At 27.1% G+C, this 24,667-nt stretch overlaps 1 protein-coding gene and 2 long non-coding RNA genes across 3 annotated transcripts; 2 read left to right on the forward strand and 1 right to left on the reverse strand.

The window, feature by feature from the left end:
* Window positions 1–6,017: 6,017 nt before the first annotated feature.
* On the reverse strand, window positions 6,018–8,854 carry LOC126666710 (stem-specific protein TSJT1). The gene is made up of 4 exons (XM_050359559.1): window positions 8,594–8,854; window positions 7,427–7,667; window positions 7,117–7,237; window positions 6,018–6,337 (listed from the first exon to the last, which is right to left on the reverse strand). The coding sequence occupies exons 1-4, from the start codon at window positions 8,803–8,805 to the stop codon at window positions 6,144–6,146; spliced, it is 768 nt and encodes a 255-aa protein (XP_050215516.1). The 5' UTR covers window positions 8,806–8,854; the 3' UTR covers window positions 6,018–6,143.
* A 3,228-nt stretch (window positions 8,855–12,082) lies between these two features.
* On the forward strand, window positions 12,083–12,773 carry LOC126669920 (uncharacterized). Its single transcript, XR_007638591.2, has 2 exons — window positions 12,083–12,454; window positions 12,560–12,773. It is a non-coding gene; the product is annotated as an uncharacterized LOC126669920 (long non-coding RNA).
* Window positions 12,774–21,689: 8,916 nt separating this feature from the next.
* On the forward strand, window positions 21,690–23,112 carry LOC126670265 (uncharacterized). The gene is made up of 2 exons (XR_007638698.2): window positions 21,690–22,171; window positions 22,282–23,112. It is a non-coding gene; the product is annotated as an uncharacterized LOC126670265 (long non-coding RNA).
* The last annotated feature ends 1,555 nt before the right edge of the window (window positions 23,113–24,667 follow it).

Here is a 24,667-nt window from a genome sequence, read left to right on the forward strand (position 1 = left end):
CTCAACTTCACACAAAATATCAAAAACTCATTTTTTATGTCTTTTAGATAAAAAAAAAGAGGGGTTTAAATTCACCAAAAATCACCAACTTTTGTATGTTTTCGGTATTTAACATGATTTTTAATTTTCACCAAAAATCACCAACTTTTATTTTTGCTATGCTAATCAGCATATGTTTTCAATTTTTTTTGCAACTAAGACCACGTGTGTTTTTATATTGTTCTACAAGTTATATCGTGTTATATTTATATCGATATTATCAATTTTAATAATAATTAGATTAGAATTAGATTTCAATTCAAATGATGGCTCAATATAAAAGAATTTTATATTTGATGAGGGGATTATTGAATTTTAATTTTCGATAACACACCGTTAGTTAACTATTAGTAAACCAATTGTAAAATAGTAATGGACTTTCCTTTTGTATGTCGATAGCAGACTGATAGTTAAGTATTAGTAAACTATTAGTAAACTGATAGTTATCTATCAGTAACTCGACTGCAAACTAGTAATGATTTTTTTTTTGTATATTGATAGTAAATTGATAGTTGACTATTAGTAAACTATTAGTATTACCAATAATAACTATTAATAAACCAATTGTAAAAAAAATAATGAATTTTTTTTATATGTCGGTAGTAAATCGATAGTTGACTATTAGTAAACTGTTAAAAAATAGATAGTTGACTATTAGAAAACAAATAGTTGATTATTAGTAAACTTATTTATATTTTAAAGTGGTTTTATTTATCGTTAATTATGTGTTAGCTAAGAGTTCCTTTTCCATTCATTAGTTTCATTACTGATGCTTTTGTTACTAACCATATTTAGTTAACCATATTTAGTTTTTGATTTGTAATTTTTATAACCATTTTTTGTCGTTGGTTAACCAATGGTTAACTAATAATTTTGGATTTTAAAAAAGACGATTTAGGTTTTGTTTGATAGTTGTTGTTGCGGTGGTAAAGACGAAGGGTTTATAATAAAATTTTATAATTATTTTTTTTGTTGGTTAACCAATGGTTTACTAATGGTACACCAATAATTTTGTTTGTAATACACTGTTAGTAAGCGTTAGGTTAATCGTTGGAAACTTGTAATAATTTTTATTATGATTATATGGTTAACAAATTGTTGGTAAACTTGAATTTTGTATTTTAAACATAATGTTCTTTTAAAAAAAAAATTATTTTTAGTACATCGTTAGTTAACCGTGAGTAAATCGTCGATAAATTTATAGTTAATTTCGATCTTTTAAGAAATTAATACAAATTATGTGATAGTACACCGTTAGTTAACCGTGAGTAAACTGTCAATAAATTTATAGTTAATTTTCAAAATATTATTTCCATCTTATAAGAAAAATAGCTAGCAAAATCGTAATCGTAAAGAACAAACAAATATAGTAAATTGATAGTAGACCAATAGTTAACTACCTATTAGTTAAATGATAGTAGACCGTTAATAAATTGATAGTAGACCACTAGTTAACTACTTATTAGTTAACTGATAGTAGACCGTAAGTTAACTACTCGTTAGTAAACTAAAAGATAAACTAATTTTGTATATATTTATAACACTGATAGTAAATCAATAGTAAATTTATCTTTTAATAAATTGATAATAAAAGTTGTATCTTTTTATATATTGAAAAAACGGATAGTTCACTATTGGTAAACTTTGAATTCTTGATACAAGATTACATAATTCTTAATAATTATACAAAATGTACAACTTCATGAGCATCTCTAACATTACAGAAGATTAACACAACAATTGACTTGATATTTGGAGAAAAACTAAAAACTACATCTCCAGCTAGTGTGAATTATATTGGGTGAAACAACACTGATCATTACCAATTTTAACTATATAACCTGAATCTTGCTTATATTAATCTCACAAATTCATTGCAAGGCAGGAGCCATCAATCCACCTCTTTGAATCATTGGATAATAAAAACACCAAAACTTTGGATGGGGAAGCAACACTTTGCAAGACAAATATCATTCCAGTAGAGCAACTCTTCTTTGTTCAAGACTTAAGAACTGAAGCCTGTTTTTTTTGACCTGTTCTACCTGATAAATCATTATTAGAACAACTTTATAGGCTAAAGACAATCAGTTTTTTATCATGTTCTTAATTACAGCAAAAAACCAAATTTGGCTAAAAAGTAAAGTCCAATGATAATCATACACAAGTTGGGTAATTGTAGGTAAAACATAAACCAAAATTCCCTACTTGAAAAGACAAAAATTGAATGAATACTTACAGAATCGTGGGTGTTGTGTTTACCGTTTCAAAACCTTCACAGACCCAACTTCCGTCGCCATTGATAGATACCAGTCTAACATATACATAATTTCGAATAAATAATTCACAATATCATGAACTGAAAATTTAAAAATTAAAGAAATAATTGGGTTTGAAGGCACATACATCTACCAAAATGGTTAGCTGCAGATTCAACATATCTCTTGAGGATCAATATTTGAAACATCTGTACCGATTTGTACAACATCCAGAGAGCCCAATATCGTGAAACGATGAACAAAATGCAAAAAAATTTCTTCTCTGATCCCAATCCCTAAATTTCTTTGCAACATTAAATCCAATTTTGCATAAAAGTTTAACGCATCGAGACAAAATACATCTTGTTCGTCTATGCTTCATCGATTTTGAAAGAAAAAAATCTGCTATAAAATCGCGAGACAAATCTGTGATTTTTATCAGATCGTATTTCTCACAACAGAAAAATTATTTTTGCAACTTATTTTAGTCAAACGGTATATTTTAACTAATTTTGGTCAATGGATATTTGTGAGATTATTTTAATAATTTGGGGGTATTTGTCTAAAAATCCCATTTTTTTGTTGGTGGTGTTTTTTAAAGTTTCATCTATATTTATATTTAGGGTTAAATGCAAATTCATACACCAACTTTGACCTAATTTGCAATTACAACATAAACTTTTAAACTTGGCAATATCGGTAACAAACTTTTATTTTTTGGCAAATTGGTACACCGACCAATCATGCAACGACACATGGCAGTATATTACAATGTCCACGTTAGTGTTTTTTGAGTTTGGTGTATCGATTTGCCAAAGGTGTAAAGTTGGTTACTGACATTGCCAAGTTTTAAAGTTTATGTTGTAATTGCAAATTAGGTCAAAGTTGGTGTATGAATTTGCATTTAACCCTTATATTTATACTATACTAGTTTCGCATCATGTTCTATGTTCATTAATAAATTTATTATAATTATATCAATTTTTTATTTATAATTAATATTAAATTAGTTAAGAATTTTTGTAAATGTAAATATAATATATTCAGTTATTAATTTTTTTCATATTGAATTTATTCTTCTTTTAGTTTTATAATAATCATAATTAAATAATTAATTTAATTTTATTAATTATATCTTTAAAAATAATAAGTTAGAAATTTAAATAATAATATATTGATCAAATATAGTATTTTAACTTTGTAGTTCAATCAAACTAAAAGATAGGTATACCTACTAATTTGGAACAATTTAGTTATTTTTTGCATACTAGAAATTAAATTGGAGATAATTTAGCTACCTATTCTAATTAGTACTTTAATTACAATAGTGATTAATTAAATAGTTAATGACTATAAAACCTTTATTTAGTAGTAAACTAAAAAGGATTATTCAGTAAATTTGCTTGTCCCCCCCTCCCATCCGTGCTTTTATATATAGTATAGTATAGATAGATATAAAAGCATGGATGGAGGGACAGCCAAATTTACTGAATAATCCTTTTTATTTTATTACTAAATAGTGATTTTATAGTCATTAATTAATTAGTTATTTAATTAATCACTAAACATATATTGTAATTAAAGTTATAATTAGAATAGATAGCTAAATTATCTTCAATTTAGTTTTTAGTATGTAGAAAATAACTAAATTTTCTCCATATTAGTAGGAATATCTATTTTTTAGTTTGATTGAACTACAAAATTAAAATAGTACATTTGGTCGATATATTATTATTTTAATGTCCATCTTATTATTTTTAAAAATATTATTTTTAAAAATATTATTAATAAAATTAAGTTAATTATTTAATTATGGTTATTCTAAAACCAAAAAAAATTCTATAAAAAAATTTAATAACTGCATATATTATATTTACTTTTACAAAAATTCTTAACTAATTTAATATTGATTATAAATAAAAAAATTGATATAATTATAATAAATTTACTAATATGTACATTGACAAATCATGTTACGGGCCACGTGCATAGCACTTAATGAGAAATTAGTTATTTAAAAACCATTCATGTTAAATTTTTTGTATCTATATTCTGATTTAGGAAAAAGTTTATTTACATTTTATTTTAATTTTTATATTTTACTTTACCCCGAATAAGAATACAATTCACGATGTGATTAATTTGAGAATGCAATTATTAAAAGCAACTAAATAAAAAAAATACATTATATGTTATTCTGTTTTAAAAAATACAAAAAAAATTAACTTTAAAATTATACAAATAAATCTTAAAAATTAATTAATTTTTAATATTTATAAATTAATATTAAACAATTCTCTCTGACGGCCACCGAAGAGCCGTCACCGCTCCTTCTCCGATGAGAAGGAGCAGCTGCTCCTCCTCCGAATTGAGAAGGAGCAGGTGAGGAGAAGGAGCAAGCTGCTCATGATTTGGAGTAGAGGTGCGATGACCGGTCTTCGTATAAAAAATTAATTTTTAAAAATTAATATTGTTATTATTTTAAAAAAATTAAAGAAGAAGGTGTTTTTTTACTAGTAATATCATTAGCGTTTAATTAGAATATAAATTAAAAATGAAGAATTATTTTGAAATTTTTTTAAATAAAAAGAGGTCATTTTAACTCTTTAGGTAGAGGTGAAATATAAAAATATAAAATAGAGTACAAATAAATTTTATCTTAGATCAGGGTATATATATAAAAAAGTTTCAATGTGTATAATTCTTAAATAATTAAGCCTTTTTTGAATATATTGCTCTTACCTATTTAGATTCTTGGCTTGTTGAAAAAAAAAATTAGTGTTTATTCAAATTTCAGTTTTATATTTTTGAAAATTCAAGGTGTTCTTATCATAATTTGAAATATAATAGCAGCGATGCAATAGTTTATAGAAATTACGAGGGTGTAGCAGGTGTTATGGATTCTTACACTTGAATTCATCATGTTTTTAGTAAACTATCAAAGTTGCTATGTTCGAAAATATCACCTGAATAAAGACGGCGTCGAGAAAATCACCGAAAAAATATAAAAATATAAATTATAAAATTATTCTAAATTTATTTTTTGTTAATTTATAAATTATGAAATTATTTAATTCAAAAATGATTTTTTTTGAAATTAATTGTTCAAATAAATAAAAACTATATTAAATGACATCATGTTAACCTTTTATTCCATTCTTTTTGATTGACTAGTTTCGCATTACGTGCTATGCACGTGGCTCGTAACATAACTCGTAAATGTACATATTAGTAAATTTATTATAATTATATCAATTTTTTATTTATAATTAATATTAAATTAGTTAAGAATTTTTGTAAAAGTAAATATAATATATTCGGTTATTAAATTTTTTTTCCATACTGAATTTATTCTTCTTATGGTTTTATAATAACCATAATTAAATAATTAACTTAATTTTATTAATAATATCTTTAAAAATAATAAGATAAAAATTTAAATAATAATATATTGACCAAATACAGTATTTTAATTTTATAATTAAATTAAACTAAAAGATAGGTATTCCTACTATTTTAGAGACAATTTAACTATTTTTACAAAGTAAAATCTAAATTGGAGATAATTTAGTTATTTATTTTAATTAAAATTTTAATTAAAATAGTGATTAATTAAATAATTAATTAGTTAATGATTATAAAATTTTTATTTAGTAATAAACAGAAAAGGATTATTCAGTAAATTTGTATGTCACTCATTTGTATTTTTATATATCGTATAGATTACCAAAACTGAAGGAGTTCATTAAAGATGAAAAAGATTTTATTACAAGTTGAGAAGCAGACATAAAAGAGAAGGAAATTGAAAACATTATATGAACATGGAAATTGAATGCTGTTTTGTTTTGGCTAAGTATGAGAGTCCCACTCGGTCCAATTAGCCTCACTTCCCCTACGTGGCAGGCTATTGACTCTCGTGTATTTATCCACTTTAAAGTCAGCACCGCAGATCACTCCTTCACTGTCTGTTCTCTGCATTGCTTTCACTTTGTTCATGGGATGCTCAAAGCTCATCAATCCCCCTTCACTATGGAACATAAATCCTGCCATTCCACCCCACTCCATTATTTTTTCACATTTACATACCTTTGATTCATTTCAACAACTTTAAATATCAATTAAAAGGCAAATTATATTTATCTATTAGTATATTTTTAACGTCTTTACCGAATATACCACGCATCAGTTTGATATATCGATGACTCATTTGGAGTTAATATGACACCACACTGCATGCGGTACGTAAGATAAATTTTATACATGCAGATGAGTAATATTGTATCACGTCCAGGGGCGGAACTAGTTTTTGTGAAATGTGGGGACGAAATCATACAAATTTTATTTTGAGGGGGCGAAATACATAAAAATAGTATATTTTTTCAAAAAAAAAAAATTCAAGGGTGTTTTTGTTAAAAAAAATTTGCAGGGGCGGTCGCTAACTCAGCCATAAGGCTGGTTCCGCCCCTGCTCACGTCAGTTCAAAACAAGTCATAGATATATCGGAAAACGACAAATGAAAATAAAAGAATTTAAAAATTGTAATATATTGAGCAAAAATACTAAATTATGAACATATAAGTTCATTTGGACTAATCGAAATGTAGATTGGTCACTATTTTCTTAAAGCCGTGAGATTGATTTTTCTTGAACATTAAAAATTCTCCACAAAAAATAAAAAAGTTATTATATATTTTCTGAAATAGACTACAATAAATAATTTTCGTTCACATTGAGAAGGGTGAAAATAATAATTTAATTGTTTGGGTCATTAATTGAGACATTAAGAAATACAAATATAGATGAATTTGTATGGAAGAATTACCTGGTGGAAAAGGGGCAAATGATTTAGCACAGCTTGCTTTAATAACCTCCAAATCATCACAAATTACAACACAACCATCACCTCCAATACCCCAGAAAAGCTCTATTCCCCCATCAGAACCCTGCAACCAAAATTACAAATCACATTATTAATAATTTTTTAGTGACAAAGACTCATTCTACTGAACCGAAACTCAATATTATTGTTCAATCCCGGGATGAAGGACTGCTCGCAAGCCCACGTTATTAATAATTTGTTGACACTAAAGGCATAATTAATTAATTAATTAAAGATAGAAATATGTGGTTACCAGTGCAACAAAAACAGTAGCAGCTTTGGAATCATAGATAACAAAAGCAAAAGTTCCTTCAAGATCTTTAACAACTTGATCAGCTGGATATGGACCTCGATCACGCAGTGTTCTATAAGCCTCAATGATAAACATAGCTTCATTGCTTCCCTTTGTTAGACCGTATTGTCTATTGAGCATGCACAAATTGTTCAAGCTCCCAATAAATACACAATATATCTCCTCCAGCCCACAAAATAACCTGCACATATACCATCCACTCTAAAATTTATATAAAAAGTTGATATGAAAATTAATAAAAAAAATACAGTTTTTACAAAAATAAATTAAAAATATTAAGATAGAATCTGTTTTTGATTCAGCTCAGACGTAAATTTTTTTAAATCAATCGGTTTTTTTAGAAAAAATTAAATTAAAATAATTTAATTTGATTCGATTTAATTAATTTTACAAAAAAACAAATTATTTTACAAAATAAAAATAAGACAATTAATCTAATAAATAACAATTTATCATATACTTTAATCATTGAATTACTGAATATATAAAATCCATAGTTATTTGATAAAAATTATGGATAAATGATCATATATTCTAGTCTCTGAACTTATAACTCAAAATCAAATTAGGTCATTTTCATCTATTTCAATCAATTAGGGATATTTGTTTTTCTATTTTAAAGGCAATTAAAGATTTAATATCATCTTGATCTCTAAATATAAACCATATTAACAATTTCACTGTTCACACTGACAATTTTATCTCTAATTAAAAATATCAATATGAACAAAATTTAGAAATCTAAATAATATTTTATCTCTAACAAATCTAAAAATATACAAAATATTATCTTTAATCGATCAAAATGGCTTAAACTGAATTTATTTGTATCCTGATCACAAGTTTACAGAAGGATTGATACTGTGCTATAAAAACAATTATATAAAGATAATCTACTTTTATTATTATAACCATCCAGCTTAAATATTAAAATTTGTAATAAATTAACATCCAGAGAATCATCCAAACTCAAACAAAAAAACAAAATATCAAATACCTTTTAATTTTAAAACAACCCAAACTCAAAAAAGTTCCATATAACATAAATTTACATCTCAGAGAACTTAACAAGTTAACAAATATGAGATCTGGAGTTCAAAAAAATACCGTTGTTGTGGCGTAAAAGGGTTGTCGGGACGAACATAGGCAAGAACAGCAGCTCCGGCAAAGGTCATACTGAAAGTGTTACGAGGATGACGAGAAATGAAGCCATTCAGAGTTTCTTCAGGTAGTTTAGGTTTGGTCGTACCGTTTTGAGAAGCTGGGCTGTTAAGCTCGTCCGGCGGATGAGCAAAAGTTTTGTGAAATATTGCCAACATTGTTTGTTGTCTTCTTTTCTTTTGTTTCTTTATCAATAATATGTGAATGATATTACAAGATGCACCGGGGTTTCTTAAGTATTTATATTGTTATTTTTAGAATATTTTATTTTTATTTTTGTTTATCTTTTAGTAAATTTATTACTATTTAATTATGTTTTTTAATTTGAATATTTTAAGGATCAGATAGGACCAGTGAGTTTTATGTTCAATTACGAATTACAAATTGTCCATTCAGTTTTTTTTTGAAAAAAATTAAAATATATTTCAATCGATATAAAGAAAAATAAATTGTTTAATTAAATAGATTAAATAATAAAAATTGATTGATTATTTATAAATTATATTATTTTTAAACCTCAGAGTAATCCATACATAAAATTAAAGGTTTAATTGTTGAAAAACAATTTTTTTTGTTTTTTAAAAATATATTCAATTTTCAAAAGTTGTAAATATATCTTTTTTTTTTACCAATTCATTGATAATATATGCAATATTTTAACATAAATTTGATATTTTTATATTCGAATCATTTGACATTCCAATTGATTTTTTTTTCAATTTTGAAATCTTTTACATATTGTAGGTTTACTTATATTAATTTTGAAAAAAGGGACAGTTTCAGGCAAATTTATTAAATTTTGATAGATTTGTAATTTTTAAAATGTTTGAATAGATATCCAAAAGGTGTAATGATAAAAAAAACTAAACATGTATTGAAAGTTTTTGTTCTGTCCAAACTTATAAAACGTCTCGATAGTATCCGAAATCGTATTATATTAGACAAGCAAGACAACTATTAATCACTCGTCCTCCCTTATCTGCCAACACAACGTCTCAAACCATAAAAGAGTGTACTGATGCTCATGTATCGTTGACGTAGCTTACACATATTTTTCTATGTATGAAAATTATTTTCTGATTTAAACATAACGTAGACTTTGTTTAAACGTTTGGCTTTTTGGGTCATTATTTGCATCTCTTGCTTTCTATTTTTCATATATGCCAGATAGATAGTACTTCACGTCAATAACACATCAGCATCAACACAATTTTTTCGACTTGAGACAGTTTTGAAAGAATATAATATGATATTGGCAATTATCGAGACATTTTAAATGTATGCGTAAAATGAAAATATTTGCTAAATGTAGATAGCTAGGATTTCTTAAAAAGTCCAAAAATGTTTGAATTTTGGCATTATTAGGCCAAAACCTAATCATATTTTGTTAATATATTAAGAATTATAGAAAAGTATACATATTTTTAAAAGTATATTATATATAAACTTTAAATGTATTTTTTTATTTAAATAATTTAGCTAGTGATTTAATAAATTGAATCAAATTGGCGAACTACCAAATTGATTTTTAAAAACACATTTTTAAATAAATTTTATGTTAATTGTTAGCGGAAATTAATAAAAATTAACTAATATTAAATTTATTAATCAAAAAATTACGGTTCTGCTTTCGACCTCTCACACTATAAGGACTTAGCCATTAGACCAAGTCTTCATGTGCAGAACCGCATTCTTTAAATTATTCAATTGTTAGAAATGAAATGAATGACAACATTAGGATGTGGATGTTATTGTGGTGGGTCCATGGGGATAAGGATACTTACTCTCTTATTCCGAGATAGACTTATCCTTTAGTATTTTGGAATTCTTTCTCATTATTTTATTTTGGCCAAATGATGAAAAAGTACCAAACCTTTTATAAAAAATTTATAAAAATTTCAAATCTTTTAATTTTATTTAATTTATCCTGAAATACATAATTTTATTTCAATTTTGTCCAATTATACAATTTTACTCGTATGGCATCTAAGTGGCGTTGACGTGGCAAATTGCCTATAATTACCAAATTCGTGTACTAATTTACCCATTAAATTAATTTATGTATTAATTATCCATTACTTACAAATTTAAGTGATGTATTGTCGTTTAAGTCGTTAAATAATTTTATGAGTAAAGTAACTAATGTCCGAATTATAATGTTTTATGATTTATTTCAAAATAACTATATATTTGCCATGCCAAGTACGTGAAGAAAGTAGAAGCTTTGTTACAAAAGAACAAAAATCGTTTTCCTATGACTTCATAGAGAAACAAATCCAAATCAGTCCAATTTCATAATTTCCATAAAACTACAAACTCCATAACTTCTCATATCTAGAGGACAAAGATATTACTTTAGATAAAAAGAAAATGATGAATCCAAGATTCGTTGCTTTAAATCTAGCTTGAGCGATTTGAAATTTTATGAACCAGCTCAATAAATTTATGAAGCATTATTATATTTAGAATACATAAATATAAATAATCTTCTGTTATTAACATTTAAAATATTAATATTCTCATTCGGATTGGAAATTTTAAACTATCAACTCGGCAATTTCATGACTCCTCAAGTTCACTTCAACTTGATGAAATCTCGATCCTTCTCATTTTATTTATTAATTATATATATTTTAATTATTAAAAATATTTTTTTATTTATTAATGTCATTTATTCTCTATATCCACAAATATAAGTAAAATTTATTTTATATAAAAATTTAAAAATAATAATTTTATTATTGATTGTTTATTACCCATCATTGTAATTTTAATTTACTTTTTTTTGAAAATATTTTAATTTACTTATTCAAATGTTTTAAATATTATTGACAATATATTTTAAAAGTACTAATTGTAGTTTGGAATTGCAAATAAATCAAAAGGAAAAATTTAAACTTCTAATACCAATTAGTAATTTTTTTTTCAATTTTTTTTAAAATCATCATAATTAGATTTAATTTTTAATTAAAAATAATTGAAATGTGGAAATGAAATATAAACGATCAATAGTTAAAATTTATGTAAAAGTAACTGAATAATATATTGTTATTATATTTAAATTTAAAATTTAATTAATGTTTTCTTCATTCCTTCTTTTTTTGAATCCATCAAAACAAATTTGGCAACAAATGATTATGATATAAAAAATTCAGAGTCAATGTTAACAATATTATATTATATATCATTAATGATGAAAAATGGAATAAAAGAGAAAAAATCAGAATAGATATTATGGGCTTATCCAAAAAGCAGTGACTGTGAAATGCAGGGATAAGGGCAGCCACCACCCATACGGGGGTGAGCAGAAACCGAACCAGACCGAAAAACCGGACCGAACCGAACCGAAATTTGTTATTTGGTTCGGTTTTTCGGTCAAAACGGTCTGGTTCGGTGTTAGATATGGAAAAGTATGGAGATCGGTGTTTGGTTCGGTTTGAAGCTGTCCCAAACCGAAAAAACCGAAAACCCGATAACACCGAATATATTAAAACTGCATCATTTCTAGGTAAATTAGCCACACTTATACATGTTTGGGTCTGTCTATTTTTGTCAAAAAATTGGCTTCAAAACTACGTCGTTTAATTGTCATATATAATCCTCTTTATAATTTTGAAACCTAACTCACTTTTCTTTCATCTCTCTCATTCACAGCCGCTCTCTTCCTCTCTTCATATTCTTCTTCTTTTTCATCATACAAACCCTATATTTTTAATCGATTTCTTTAATTTCTTTACACTACCTTTTAGTATAACACTCTTTTAACGTTGTAATTCAAGAAAGGTACCATTTTTGCTTCTTGAATCTGTAAGTTTGCTTAAAAAAATAGAGGGTTGCATTTCTTTCTTTGTTTTACTATTGCTATAACGTCTTCTTAAGTTTTAATTTATTCTTTTTTTTTGTCTTTGACAGATCTACAAATCTTAACAAAATCAAGTTGCTGGAGATAGCCTTGCTTTATTGTTGCTTCTTCTGGATCACTTATTGATTTTTACTCATTTGTTTATGTTATTTTTAATAATTTTTGGGTATTATTAATTGTAATTTCAATATGTATGGATGTTTTATAATATGTAAAGTTCTTCATCTAATAATAATATGAATTTTTTGTTTGTTTTTAATAAAACTGGAGTTTCTTTATTAATTTGCTAATTGTTAATTTTCTAGGTTATACTTCAAAGCTTTAAGGCTTTAGTTTATTTTTGGATTGAAAAAGGACTGTTAAAAAATGCCTAAACCGAATTAAAAAACCGAAACCGAACCGAACCGACCGAAAATTTCGGTCAAACAAAATTTCGGTCTTTGGTGAAAAATAGAACGGTTCGGGTTATAATTTTGACAACTTCGGCACGGTCGGTTTTGGTCGATTCAGAACCGAACCGAACCGAACCGACCGATGCTCACCCCTACCCATACCAATACTATGTGTGTTATTTGGGCATTACTGTGGGTGGATTTACAAAACCTTCTATATTTTTCTCCAAGCATTATTTATCTTCAAGAGGTTGTCATTTGTCATATATGGCAACCTCCTCGAATTTGTAATTTTCATTTTTTTTATTAAAATAAAAACTTATATGTTAGAATACTGTAATTATTAATCATTTCTAATATTGACTGTTTTTTTGACATTCATTAAAAGTAAGTAACATTACAAAAAATATAAAAAATATATATAATAAAATTAAATTAATATCATAAAAATTCACCAACTTTACATGTTTTTTCAATTTAATCACGTTCTTTAAAACTTTTCATAAACATACATCAATTTTGTTTTTCAAATTCATACACGGTGCTGACGTGTCACTCATTCATTAGTTAAAAATGAGTTACACCTCTGCAAATTGCACCAATAAATGAGTATCATATCAGCACCGTGTTTGAAATTGGAAAAAAAATGAAAGTTTGTGTATTTTTATGAGAAGTTTTAAAGAACGTGATTAAATTGAAAAAAACGTGTAAAGTTTGTGAATTTTTATAACATTACTCCAATACAATTTGACATTTAAATTCTATTCCAATAAACATATATACAACAAAAGATACAATATAAATATTAATCGGAAAAAATAATCAAGTCATGAATCTCTCAAAAGTGTCATCTTGAGTTAAGTGATGAATATAATTATGTTAATGCGATGATCTTGATTATAATTCTCTCGATTAGACAATTGAATTGTCAGATAAAATAATACATAGAGAAATTATAATTTGTTGATAAATATGAATAAAAAGAAATCCAATTAAAATAAAAAAAATACAAACTGAGTTGATTATCACACACTTTCTTAAAATATATTTGTTTTTATCGTATGTTAAATGCAACTGTATCTCAGGATAAAATTAAACGCAAATTCTATCATGAAGAAAACACGTTGGAGATAAAAGAATTTAAAATTATGTATGTGTATTTTGTTGAAGATCATAGCTTTATATGATTTAAAATTCATGATCCTCTTTTATTAGCTTAATCATGAAGATAAAATTGTCAGAAATCATAATAAAGTGTTATGAAAATTTAAAAGACAAATAAAAATCATAAAATGAAGCTTGGACGAGATTAAATATTTTATCGTTGCATTCGCGCGCATATTTATTATTTTTTAAAGTCCTTATACACATATGAGCTTTCCGAGCGTTTAGGCTCCATAATTTGTAACTAAGTAAAAGGAAAATCAGATAAAGTCTCACCCAAAATTAAATGTCATAATGACAAACAATCATGCTATTTAAAATTAATATTTTTCCACAATTTCCCATTGATGTAAAAAAAACTGACACATAATTAATAAAGTTTAATGGTCTGATATAACATAGAATAGGTAGGTGTTATCTTTTAAACATTCCTTCGAAAGGATATATTTAGTTTACGGGTAGAGTAATGGACTTTATGTAATATCCCATATAAATTTTAAAGTTTAATTTGCAAGTTTCGGAAATTATTTGAATCGTTTTCGTATTTGTAATTCGCCTGGGCGTTCGGGTTTAAAAAATAAAATAAAATAAATTAAATTAAAATTTAAAATCTGGGTTGGAGTAGTGGTTCAACCAAAATTTGGTTGAACCATTAACGAGACCCTTTTGAAATGATGTTGGTCTCGTTTGAGACCAACAAGTTTCGAACGAGACTTTGGTTCACTTTGGCTGGTCTCGTTTGAGACCAGCCCTACCTTCCCACGACTCCCTTTTCCTCCGGATTTTTAGCTCGTTTTACTCATTATTTTAAAACGTTTTGAACACCAAAAATCTTCACCACTCTACATACAAACCCTATCCGCTTTCCATTCTTGTTTTCACTGAGAATCCATCTCTCAATCATCACTCAAACTCACACTGTCAGCGGTAAACTTTTGGTTCTAAATTTCAGTTTTATTCCAAAACGACATCTTCGTTCATCCCTGATTACTGTCTCGTTTCAGAACCGAAATAGGTTCCGCTTCCTTCCAGAGATAGAAGACTCGCGTATCTACAAATCCCAATTTTTGTTTCGTCAAACGGTACGTAAACGAACCCGTACCAATCGTCGTCGTTTTACCGTTTTCTGGAAATTTTATGTTTTCATTCTAATCGACATCTCTGAAATTTAATTCGTTCCACAGCCATTCGTAGATCGAAATCAGTTCCGTTTGCTTTCCGTGATAGTAGACTCGATCCTCTTCGATACTACACTTTTCATTCGCCAAACGGTACGTAGATTATTCCGTTTTAATCGTCGCCGTCTTGCCGTATTATTTTGTTTTAAACGGTGTTTCAATATGTTACTGCCATAGGGTATGGATCTTGTTTATGTTGTTACGTTAGGCGAAGTTAGAATCTCGTTGTTTTGATTGTTAAGTGTCATGAGGATTGAAACTCATATTCGTTGATTATGTGATTCAAGTTTTGAGGAAGACGAAATTGAAGGATTTGGGGTCTGCATTCTTATGTTTTTGGTATGCCATGCTTCTTGGAAATTTTTGGGTTACAGTAGTTTATTTTTCTAACAATTAAGTCATGAATTAGGTTTAAGATTTGAAGATCATGTAAGTTATTATAGTTTGATTATAAAATTATGAGGTTTTGAATTGGTAAGTTTTGGATTCGTTTTGAATACTGCAAACATAGGTTGAGTATGGTTATTGTAGAAGATGATGACTTGGCTATTTCTTGTTGGTTATTTCAATTTATTTTTGGCTAATGGGTTGTTTTGTTCACTGAGTTTTTGTGTCTTAAATCTTTTGATTCCTAAACTTTTCTTTTAACTGTTTTTAATTGGTTTTAATTTAAAATTACGAAATTGGTTTCGACTTATTAATTAGCGGTTTAAATAATATTATTATTTATAATTTGAAACTACTTTGAGCTTTAATATTTTTAAATTTAAATTAATATTAAACTCATTATAGATTTTATGCGATTTTATAATTGACTATATTAAATAAGAATTTGGGGATTTCATTTAATTTGAAAGTTTGTCAAAATTAGTAATATTATTTTGAGACCTAAAATAATATTCGTGTTATTTAAAAATTAAATTAATAATTATTGTTAATTATTAGTTAATTGTTAAATTGATATTTTTGGCTTAGAATGCCTTTGGAATTAAATTTATATTTTTGCTTTATTTTATTATTTAATTAATTGAGATATTTTTACCGGTAATCTTTAATTACTTGGGTTTCAAGCTATTGAGTTCTATTTTAATGTCGATTAATATTTTATTAAATATTAAATTATAAACTGTTGTTTATAACTCTGGTTTTATGGTTGGGTCGAGTTAGACTTGAGTCGTCGGACATGTGGGAATAGCTTGGTGGTTTTAAGAAACTCGGCTACCTCACTATTTGAGGAAATGATTTTATTTATTAATTAAATATTATTTAATTAATATTTTCGGATGATTTTAAATATGAACTCAATAGGCTTAATTTATTTACAGCATTATAATTTAAGTGAGATTGTGTTTCTCTGTGTTTCTATCTGGATTATTATTTGTGCTAGTCCTACGTGGTGTCTAGTATTCTTAAAGTTAGGGATTGGAGCGATTTTAACGTATGATTTATTTTTAGACTCTTCGACTACTCGCGCTCCGGAGTCGAACCAGGGTTAGCTGTTTGCCAAGATCACGTGGATAAGCAAGCAGTGAGTTTGTAGTGCTATTTACCGCTTTATTAAGTACCGCATCGTATATAATAATATAAATGTTTGTGAACTGTTTTTTCGGATTATGGAACTGGATTGAAACGAGCTACTCGATAGGCTTGTATCGAGACTGTGTGCACCGGTGAGTACTCTGGGAAACGGCAGACTAAAGTCTTGCGTACGCTGGTATATATTTATGACGAGGATTTGTTCCCGTCCACTCTGGATTTATCAGTATGCTATGTCATACTTACGCTGGGATCATTTAAATACTGTTTTTTCATAATCATACTATATTAGTATAAACTGTTTTGATTTAAGGGTTTTAAACTTAATAAATGTAAATAGTATTGTGATCTTATCTCAGTATATCTGACCCCGTTGTTTTCCCAAATTTTCCAGGTTTATGATTTGAAAGCTGGTCCACTCCGATTCTTTTGATTCCTGGGAGGTTTTTATGTTATTAAACTAGTTTCTGTTTTCGAACTCTTAGACCGCAGTAGAACTAATTTATATATTACATTTGTCTTTGCATTTGGAATTGTCGATTAAACCGATTATTATTATTAGCATGTTTACACTGTAATATTTTATTATTATTATATTTAAGACATGTTGTGGAATATTTCAAATACTTAAGTTATTTATATTAGAACTGTATTATAAATTGCTAGACTTAGGTTGGAGTCTCGGTTGTCCCCGAGCAGTTTTCTGCAGGTTTAAATGTTTATTTGATTTCCGCGAGGCTTGCTACGGGTTTTGGTACAACCATACCCATATCCTAGCGCCGGTCACGATTCATGAAATTGGGTCGTGACACTTTAATTATCTGTGTAAACGACAATATATCCTACAATATTATATCTAACATTTTCAATTCGCATGGTTATGTTTATTTTAGCCTTAAATCATTTACCTAGTTTAACAAGAGTTTTTAAAAATTGAGCCCTAATCGAGCCCTCACAATTCTTCTATGAAGAGACCTCACTTTTTTCTCATATAGTTTATTTTTTATTTAAATATATGTTTGGGTAACTCACACTATTCCACTCTACTTGAATTTTAAAGTGTTTAATATTAAAAATCATTAAAAGCTAATAGATTAACCTTTACCTACACGTTTCATTGTATTTTATCATGAAAATAGGTTGAGGTAACTCCCATAATGATCATGTTAGGTCTTTACAATTTTTATTATTCATTTGAACTTAAATTTTGGGATCTTCATTCAACTAGGTTGGATTTCGATTGTATTGACCTAATTTTCTATAGGCTTTAATATCATTCCTCCCTCTCTAAAAAAAATTTTCTCTCCCTTCTCTCTAAACAACTTCCTCTCTACTTCATCTCTTAAAGGGTGGGAGGAGGTGATTTTCCGATCTCAATCGGAAATCGCCTCCTCTCCGCCCATAAAAGTTTAATCTTTTATAAACTTAAGCCTTATTTCAATAAATTTACCCGTTTAATAGCTTTTTCGGTATGGATTTTAGTGTTTTTTTGCTTGAAAGTTTATGTTTTTATGTTTTTATGGTGTGTGTTTTTAGATCTATCAAGAATCTCAAGTGATTGTTCAAGCTTCATAGTCAATTTTTTATAGATCTAAAATTTTTGGATGGGTATTGTTCTAACTTTTTAGAACTTCATTGAAGATGAGGATCGGAAATACTTAGCTTCAACGGATCAAGCGGTTTGCCGGTCAAATCGGAAGGACAAATCGAAGACCCGCTCCAACGGAACTTCACTCTTAAGTTCTTGTTCGGTCCTTTTATGCGGAATCGATGTTTAGATTTGTTTAATTTCGATTTATTTTTTGCTTGTATCTTGGGTTGTTTGTTAGTATTTTAGATCAAAATTGAAAGATCATATATTAACTTTGTTATATGACTTTCCAATGTAATTTACTCTTCATCAATGAATTCTATCTTTGGTAAAAAAAAAAAAAAAAAATATCATTCCTCTCAATTATTTAACAACTAACACTCTATTTAACTCTTTGGTTAGTGGATCCTAATATTATTCTTTGACTTCACAACATAGTAGACAATGATTATTTCAGTTGAGAGTCTGATAAAATTATGTTTACATCTTATATGTTGAGATTTATCATTATATATACAGTTATAAGCCCTACTTATAGTCGATTGGCTAGCAATGTATACATATAGTTGACATAAACTTTGGCCATTTACGATATCTTCTAAGAGCTAACATATTCAACTTTCTCTCCAAACTTATCTAACGAAATAAACTCAGATTCCATAACGGATTGGACAATTATGGTTTGTTTTGAGGATATGGAAATGATGGTTCTTCTACTATGAACATGTATCTACTAGTTGAATCAGAGTCTTTACATCAGATATCCTATTTGTATCATTATATTTTTATAGCACAACTAAATATCTGATAAAAAATATAACCCAAATCCACTAATATATTATAAGTACCTTAGTATTATGGTAATTCCTTTTCAATTATCAATTCTTGGATTATTCGTGTATTTATTCAGTTTATTAAATGTATAGGCGACTTTTGGTGTAGTACAATTTACTAAATACATCAAATCACCAATTATTTTTTAATCCTCCACCTGAGAGATATCGTAACTTATAATCTGGTTAGATGTAAATTTATATCAAACAATGTACTAACAGTGCTAGAATCATCTTTGTTAGATTTCTTAAGAATCTTGTTAATATAATTTGACTAGCTTAATATGAGTCTTTCAGATATTTTTGTGAAATCTTGATCTTAACACATCATTAATAGATTTGATCATTTTTTATTACTATCGACAATGAACATGTCATCAACATAAAGACATAAATTGACAGTATCCATTTTTCATATTTTTTAGATATACACATTTATCACACTCATTTATTTTGAAACCATTGGCTAGCATGATATTTTCAATTTTTTATGTCATTGTGCTTGTTTCAGACCGTAAAAATGATTTCACGTCCTCGAGCAGAAAAACACTCAAGTTGTTCCATATAGATTTTTTCAAAATCTCCATAAAGAAAAGTTGTTTTACATTCATTTAATGCACTATTAATTTATGCAATTTGGCAGTGAGCGCGGTACTCCGGACGTGCATATGCGCCAACAGGGGAGGAACTGGGGGGAAGGTCGGCCGACCCTTTTCGTCGACAAAAAACAGATATAAAAGTATTTTCTTGTATAACCGCCCCTATAAGTCCAAATTACCACATTTACATCATATTTACCGTCGTTTAATTTTTCTAAATAGCCAAAAATAAAAAATTTAACCCTCCTAAATTGAAGTCCTTGTCCGTCCCTGTGCACCAAGGCAGCCATTTTCCCCAAGTTCCTATTTGAGAAAATAGCTATATATGGCGGGAGATGCGACTAAGCATTATGCCATTTATATATAATTGTGTATCTTTTGTTGTTGCTTTAAATTTGGAGCCGCCACGTAGAAGTTAGAAAGATGTCGATGGGCTAGTTATGAAATCATTTTCATCTCTTCAGAGACCCTGGATTCGATTAGGTCTACTTATCTAATTGCAGCAAAATGAGATAAAAGCTAGGCTATTGAGTCTGTAAACATGCTATCAATATCTCACCATATAATAAAATTTTGATTTTAAATTATTAATCTATTTATATTGATTGAATATATAATTTATATCATTAATTATTACTTTTATAATAAAAGAAGAAGATATGAAATATTGGGTCTATAAAAAGAAAAGGAAAAATTACTTTGATTTGACCCATTGAAAGAACGATAATTACAGTTTCTCTTTTCCGTTTAAGACAAAAAAAAGTTTTATCATTTGTCTTTATCAGTTGAACTGACGCGTCTGATGTACTGATTATGATAGGGACATGTGGCACTTTTTTATTAAAAATGTAAATTGTGTAAAATAAAAAAAGTACTTTTTAAAAAGAATTCATTTAAGAATTTGATATTATTGAAAAGATTTTCCGCTTTTGGAATTATTTTGTAATTTTGTCAAGTTTAAGTGTACAATCAAAGATTAGAAACCCAATTCCAAACAAATTTTACTAGAATTGGCTTTTAGCATATTTGACTCGTTCTAACAAGATTTGAATATTTTTGACGAGATTTTATCAAATTGATTACTATACAAAGTCTTTAAAGTTTAAATTTCAATTTTTAAATTCTCAATCTAGCATTAAAATTAAACTCAATACTCAAATTCACATTTTATAATATTTCATAAAATAAAAATTAAACCCAAAACTATTTTCATAAAATGAAATAGAATTTAATCTTTCTTGGCTTTAAAAAATTAAGCTATTCTATCAAAAAGTAAATTTCAGCTTTAATTTTCTGTTCTCTGGACATGAGAATAAAATTTAAATTTCTAATTTTATAATTTTTTCATATATAAAAATGAAATCTAGACCTATTCTCATAAAGAGAAATAAAACTTAATCTTTGTCAATTTTGTTTTTAAATGTAAATTCAGTTTACCAAAAAATGTTTAATTTCCATTTTCTGTTCTCATGGAACGAAAATAAAGTTTAAATTTCTAATTTTACAGTAATTTTATTAAATATAAATTAAACTCATATATATTTTTCAGAAAAGAGATAGAATTGGATATTTTTATGTTTTTGTTTTCTGAAAAGGTAAAGCTAGTCTATCAAATGTTTCAATTTTGGATGAAGTCAGTTTATCCAATTTTAGTAAGTTCCTTTAGAGTGATTCTTGGTTTCATTTCAATCATACTTTAATTTTCAGTTTTAAACCAAAATGTTCAAATTTGATTTTAAACCAAAGGAGTCCTTAAAGCCCATATGACCAGAGTCCTTAAAGCCCATATGACCAGAGTTCAATTTCGACCCGTAAGGGCCACTTAATCCAAAATGCACATTTATTTTAGAGGAAATTAGATACAACACCACAAAAGTACAACATATTTTCACGCGTACGACCACACTTTTTTTATTGCAAAAACACTATTCAAAGTGAATTTATTCCATATTTCTAACTTTTTCTTCTCTTCATATCTATCTCTTCACTTCCATCATTATGGATGCAATCTGTCAGATTTTTCTCCCTCAGTTATCCATAATAATCCCAAACAAATCTTCAATCCCACTCAACTCAAATACAAATCTATTTTCCTAATCAACAGTTTGTACTTCACGTCTTTTTAATTTAATTTGCCTTTGAGAATTGAAGGAAATAGACCCCAATAACCCACACAAACTACAGCCATAACAAATGGAGAACGAGGACAAGAAATCGGCGGTTTCCATATGTAGGAGCATGGGGCATGAACATCGTCAGTTCCGTTGAGGAATTAGACGACGGTGATGAAAAAGGTATGCAATTTCGGAGATGCAGTCGAGATGTTCGACGAAATGCCTGAGAGAGGATTGCAAATGCTAATATTCAGTGTATTATTTATAATCATTTATATTCTGTTTTCTAAATGCTAATATTCTGTGTTATTATTTATCATGAAGCTATTAAGCTATTAGCTATGTGAATTTGGTTATCATTTCAGGTATGCACAGTTCTTCATTGGACCACAGTTGTCGGCGATGCAACTATGAGAGAAATTAAAGCTGTTTACTTGAATGAGTTGAAGGCTGAATTTTATTAATACTGTGAGGTCTGGAGACATTTTTCTCATTTAGATGTGTGCATATGAGAATTGGAGTACTTTTTATAGCATAATCTGATTTTGTTGAAATTGTTATATCACATCAGAAATATTATCACTTTTATCATAATTGAGAATGGTATATAATAGTAAATTTATTTTTATTTGTTTAAGAAGTTGGTGGTGTTTTTTGTTTTTTATCTATACAATTTATTTGGTATATTTTGACTACTTTTTATACAATTGATAAATCCATTAGTAAACATGAAGATGATTGTCTATTATTTTGTTTGTATTTTATATTTTTTGTATGAAATTAATAGTTTGCTATACGTTTTCTAATGGTGTTTTTTCTGTTTACCAGATTTAACGGTTTGCTATAGATTTTCTAATGGTGTTTTTATGTTTATCAGATTCTATATTTTTTTCTCATATGTCTGTCATTTTAATTCTACTTTGTGCTTGTTTTTCTTCAAAATCTTACTTACAGGTGCAACTTAATTTTTTGAATAATTTCAATTGCAGTCATGGAGAAACATCTCTTTATTTTTATTATATGTATTTTATTAAATAATTTTTAACATTTCACTAAAAGGTTACTAATTTTATATATTTTCGTTGATCAACAATGGGAGCGTATTGCATTTTCTTTTGTATCAATATGCGAACATGAAGATGACTGAAAATATTGAGAGTGACGAAGAGGTTGAAGTTAAGAAGACGAATGTGGAAGCGAGAAAAGAAAAAATGAAGAAAAAGTTTTAATACTTTAATTGTCTAGTATATGATGTAATAATTTTGCTGTTGGTTTCCAATAGTTTACTAATAGTATACCAATAAATTTAATTTTAATAATATTATTAGTAAACCTTGAGTTAACCGTTGGTAAATTTATAATTATTTTTTGATGATGCTTTTAATTTTGTATGTATTTTTTTTTTCACTTGTGTATTTGTAATATTTTTATTGTTGGTTATCCAATTGTTTACTAATATAACACCTATAAATTTAGTAAATTAAGTAATAATTCATTTTAATTTTAGTAAAATAAAAAATAGTAATTTGATTTAAGTAAATCGATAATAGATTGTTAGTAAACCGTTAGTGAACTTATAATTAACAAACATTTAGTAAACTGTTAGTGAACTAGCTAGATTATGAAATTAGTTAAAATTTATAAAGTAAGTTGTTGAGTAGTGTTTTTTGTAGCGGAGGAAGGAAAGCTCAGAGGAGGAGGAGGATTGTGGAGGCAACAACTAGTTGTAATGGCATTTTTAAGTAAAAATTTATGTATTGTATTTGTTTATAGAGAAAAAAAATTTAGTTTTTTAAACATATATTTTAAAATAATTTTTTTTTTAATAAACTAGACTTCGATAGCTGACTGTTAGTAAACTCTTAGTGAACTTATAGTAAACTAAGTAATATTTTATTTTAATAGTTTATAATTTAAAAATAAAAAAATAGTAATTTTTATTTAGTTTACTAAAAAAATAAATTAATTTATCTTTTAGCAAACCGATAGTAAATCTTTAGTAAATTTATATTTTAAGTTAACCGATAGTAAATTGTTTTTTTAGTAATTTAAAAGTAAAGAAAGAAACTAATTTGGTAAATGTTTATAATACTGGTAGTAGACCGATAGAAAATTAAGTAATAATTTACTTTAACAATTTATAATTTAAAAATAAACAATAGTAAATTGGAATTTTTAAGTAAACCGATAGTCTACTAAGTAATATTTTACTTTAAAATTTTATAATTTAAAAATAAACAATAGTTAATTGATCTTTTTAAGTAAATCGATAGTAGACAGTTAGCAAACGGATGATAGACTTATCTATTAGTAACTGAAAGTGAGAAAATGTTACAATAATCACCCAAAAATGTTACATTAATTGTGCTCACATATTTGTACATACATAATTCTATTATTGTTGTCACATACAAATCATGGTATGAAGCTAATTAATTAACAAACCATCAAAAATCTTACACTCAGTTCAATCTAAAGATTAAACATTAAGAAAGCCAAATTAAGATAAAGAAATTTGTAAAAAAAGATAAAGAAGTAAGAACGCCATCTTGTAGCACATTCAAACAAGGTTTTAGCAGTAACAGATCCACTTTCAAAAACTTAATTTCCATGGAATTAATTTATGAAATGGTTCAAAAGACATTCAGCTTCAATAAAATTAGCAGCACCAGCAACACCAAGTCGCTGTCTTTATCATCATCCCCGAGACCGAGTCGTCGTCTTTGCAAAAAAGTGGATAGAATGAAATAC

The sequence above is a fragment of the Mercurialis annua genome, linkage group LG2, assembly GCF_937616625.2.
Source record: "Mercurialis annua linkage group LG2, ddMerAnnu1.2, whole genome shotgun sequence".
NCBI lineage: Eukaryota > Viridiplantae > Streptophyta > Magnoliopsida > Malpighiales > Euphorbiaceae > Mercurialis > Mercurialis annua.